Source organism: Fulmarus glacialis, unplaced genomic scaffold (assembly GCF_000690835.1).
Source record: "Fulmarus glacialis isolate BGI_N327 unplaced genomic scaffold, ASM69083v1 scaffold35806, whole genome shotgun sequence".
NCBI lineage: Eukaryota > Metazoa > Chordata > Aves > Procellariiformes > Procellariidae > Fulmarus > Fulmarus glacialis.
In genome coordinates this window covers 1-4,271 of record NW_009220644.1, presented here as the reverse complement: position 1 = coordinate 4,271, position 4,271 = coordinate 1, and the positions used below count along the sequence as shown (strand labels likewise).

General features: G+C 45.8%; 1 protein-coding gene across 1 annotated transcript; it reads right to left on the bottom strand.

Moving 5' to 3' along the window:
* Nucleotides 1-775: 775 nt before the first annotated feature.
* GTPBP8 (GTP-binding protein 8 (putative)) lies at nt 776-3,923 on the bottom strand (the record flags this gene model as incomplete). The annotated part of the gene is made up of 6 exons (XM_009580837.1): nt 776-1,005; nt 1,619-1,745; nt 2,191-2,309; nt 2,732-2,831; nt 3,179-3,309; nt 3,825-3,923. Coding segments are annotated over 5 exons (534 nt in total), but the record flags the coding sequence as incomplete, so codon positions are not given.
* Between the last annotated feature and the right edge of the window lie 348 nt (nt 3,924-4,271).

Here is a 4,271-nt window from a genome sequence, read left to right as displayed (position 1 = left end):
ATTTTCAGAGGCTCTTCAGTCAAGGCTGAGGCCTTGAAAATGACAGCCTTGGCAAGATTGATGCTTTTGGAAGATCCTGGTTTTAAGATACTAAGAAAAGATTATTCTTGAAGTGTTCACTTGCACCTGTTCCATTTATCTAGATACTACTGCACTTCCTCCTAGGATCAAGCATCCTATGGGCTGGTTCGCTCTGGAGCACTTTGGGATTAGAGGTAAAATATTAGAGAATTACAAGTTTGATCTCTGCTAAGATGTGGAAACTGGAGTTCCACATCTTTCTACTGCATTCCCCACAATCCCCACTTCTTACATGTATGCTGCAAACAGACCTCACCTCATGTCGAGTCTGAGACTTACAAGAAATTCCATAATGAAACAAAACACTAGAAATACCTCAGAGTGGTTCACAGAAGACCTGCTCTTTCTTGAGGTTTAAACACTTAATGTTAATTAACTTTGACAACTGCATACACACATTTGGCAATGTTAAGACATGACAACGCTGAGTGCCAGAGTTTGACATAAGCACTTAATAGCTTTGCTCTAAATTCTCTTGTAACAACTACTGCTGTTGATGGCAGTCCTTTTTTCTCCAATTCTGTGCCTTGTAACAAGCCAACTTCAGGTGCTCTTAGCTGCTGTGGGACATGGTTCTGCCAGCTGTTACGGTGCCCCTAAAGAGTGCGGGACATCAGTGTTGTGCTTCAGCTGCCAGGGTAGAACAGATGCAGATAATGGACAATGTGTCTCATCTCTGGCAATTCATCTGAGTGCAACTGCAGAACGTCATGCTGGATTTAAAACAGAAGGTAAATGCAGCACTGACGGATGATGAAGTGCAGAAGGAGAGAGTTCCCCTAGGCGTCAGTCATTTATTCCACTCTGTTTCAAGCCAACAGTGATCAAAAAGCAGATCCCATGAAAGATGTGTCCTTTCCTTCATCCATGGGGAGCAGCGACAACTTGATGTATGCAAGCGAGGCATGCTCTGTCATGCTGCACCTATTGAATGCACGATGCAGAGGAGTTGCAAAAGTAAAATATACAAGAAGTCTGAACACACCTTCCCAGAGAACATGTTGGCTGTTTCCACTCTAGATCGCCTTAGAGCAGGCAGGTTGCACAGGTGCTAGTTGTTGGCCCCTGCGATACAAGCTGAAAGAAGTAATCTTTCATCTGTGCATCATTCAATCAAACTGGGCAAGTACAGTTTTCTTAATGTTAGGGCTATAGTTTTTCTTTTCGAAACTAAATGCCTTTTTATTAATGAGATTACTAGACTAATCTCTAGTATCCTAAATACAGCAGAGCTTAGGCACGCAGTGGCAGCTTTTTGAACATTTAGCTGGAGGGAGAGGAAATGCTGTATTAAAACTTTGCTTCTCCTTGGAGGTTCTCTTTGCTTTTTTCTCCTTAGCACAATCATGTAGGTTTTATAAAACAGTTTTGTAATAACCTGGATTCATTCATAGTGCAAACTTCCTGAATTGATGAATTTGTTAAACAAAAAGCTTAGCTTTACAAATATTAATTTATCCAAAAATTTATACAAGTTTATCCAAAAATAAATTCTCAGGTTATTTACAACAAAAATCCAGACCTCTAGTTTTGGTACCTTTTGTTCTTGGTGAGCCAAGCAGATCAGAAGCCAGTCTTTTCATCTGGCCTCTACAGTGGGCAGGTTTCCAGTAACGTGGGCTACAAAACACCTTAGCAAGTGAACCCCTGAAAACTCCAGAGAACTGTGGAAACAAAGGTGTGGATGTTCAGTCCAGATGCTGCTGTGTCTTGGAGTAATACAAGCGAACTCAGCCACCGGCTGTATTAAATTACATCTCCCACAGTGCAGTACAACCTCGGTAAATTAAGCACTTCAGCTAGGTAATCAAACAATTACAGCTTGCTGCTGTTAACACAGCTCCAAACGAAATGGCAAAGCCCACTAGCAGGCAGCATAGGGACTCTGCCCCTCGGAGAAAGGCCAAAGGAGGAGCAGCCTTGAAAACTGAACCCCACCCGCAGAGGAGGGGGAGGAAGGAAAGGGGCGCTTCCCCACCAGCAGCCCAGCCTCCATCCTTGGGGCACAGAGAAGTGCCACCTCTAGAGCAGACAGACCCATTTCAGGTAGTTTGCCCTGCTGCAAATCATCACCTGAAAGGAAACGGCAGCAACGGAGAAGAGCTTTACCTGACCAGGAATAGCTGAGGAAAGCATCCCTGAGTTTTCTCCTTTACAAACTCCTGGATCTCCAGTACGTTCTTTAACAACAGTCCCCTGGAAGCTCGGTCAATTTTTGTTAACACCATCTGCATGGATCCAGAAAAGGAGGATTAAAAGAGGAAAAGAAGATTATTTTGCTGCTAGCCTGGAACATCTGCAAGAGTCCTGGACCATCCTGCAAGGCAGGCTGAAAGCTCTGGGTCGTATCTAGGGGGAAAAAGGGTATAATACAGTTCACCAAAACACTTCTATAGCCTGCAAAGGAATGGACCTTTTCAAGCTCCTCAAGTCAAGCACTGAAAAAAAAGAGTCTCTCTAATAATTCAAGCAAAAAATCCCTTAAATCCCACTTGCCCCCCTCAACACATTTTAGGCCTATTTTATTAACAATAAAGGGGGGGATGTTACTACTTAGGTAGGACAACTTGCGTAAGATCAGGTAGAGGTTATACACCTTTTATAGATTATCTGTACCTTGTAACCAATACAAGAATGAAGTGTTACCTACCACATAAGGAATCCCAAACTCTTCCAGCATCTCTACTGCAATATGATCTGTTTTCTGGAGTCCTACTACACCATCAACTAACAGAAAAGTCCTCTTCAAGCTGCCAGAAATACAAGCAACAGTAATCACCACCATTATTTCATGCCTGCTCTGCTACTTCCAAATTCGTAAGCGAGAACAAGTAACACGGGATCTGGGGATAGGAGGAGCCAAGAAAAGCCATGCATGGGAGCTGAGGGTCAGCATGGAACAGCACCTCAATCTTTTCTGCTGTTTTGATTTCTCTAAGCGCGAATAAGTGACACCACAGAGGTTCCCAGGGAAATGACATCAGACCTAATCAATACTACCATTGGAAGTAGCTACCCCTCCTGCATTTTTTCACCTAATTACATGACACTGTATCTGGCTTTCGTTGCTCTGTGGAGGTACAATTAAGTCCCTTACTTGTGCCGTTCCTGCAGATAGGCTTCCACCATCTCCACAAAGTCTTGTGGGGCACGGTAGCCGTATCCTGGCATATCCACCAGAGTAAAGTACTTCCCTACTTTGAAGAAATTCATCTTCTTGGTGTGGCCCTGGGGAGAGGATTTAGGCAAGATGAAGGAAGGGGGTGGTTTTAAAAAGTTGCTTTAAGCAGTGGACTAGGAGATGCCCCACAAAACATCTCTGTACCATACCCTGCCCCCCAGAGAAGGCTGCAAAAATGCTACTGTTGCTTTAAGCTGCCTAATCTCCTACCCTTATAGCAATCCTGTGTGGCTCTATCCTTACAACAGATGAAAAACACCTTCATGGGTCTCTGTGCTTGGTTCTTCCCAAAGGGCTTTACAGCACGGCTGCTCAGCTGGAATGACTCTTCCGTCTGGCACGTGCCAGCCCTGGCTGAAGAGCTAAGCTGGGCTCTTTCCACTTTTTCCTTTGCTAGAGCAAGGCCTGCGCCAGTCGTGAGCTGGTGGCCACCATGGCTGGTACGTTCTCCTGCTGCTTCAAGTAACCCATGAGCTTATTTCCTCCCGCCCTTCTCAGCCCTATACTCTGGGTTGGCACCAGCTTCTGACCAAGAGGAAGGGAAGTTAAAAGTGTCACTTACTGCAGTTTTTGACACCCTGACCTCCACTTCTGGAGACAGCGAAAACAATGCCCGTATTAAAGATGATTTCCCCACATTGCTTCGGCCGATGAAGCACACCTGCAGTAGGAGAGGCAGAGAGAGCACTTCTACACTTGCCCACCTCCCCTCATCCAACGTGTCTGGGCCGGGGTTACCGCCTCCTGCTGCAGTCAGCCCTGGTCATTTGTCAGCCTTTGGTGCCAATGCCTGGGGACAGCGATGTCCTGTGCCACGGGCTGCTGTCCCGGACACAGCAAATTGCCGAGTGGTACAACGCGGGGAGCAACAACAAATAAATGATTTAGAAAGAGCCACAATAAGTGCACCACGCACTGTGCAGCGCTCAGACACTGCCGCCCCAGAGCTCCACAAACACTGCCAACACCCGCTTATCTCCAGCAGCTCAGGCCACCCGGGGGCGCGGCG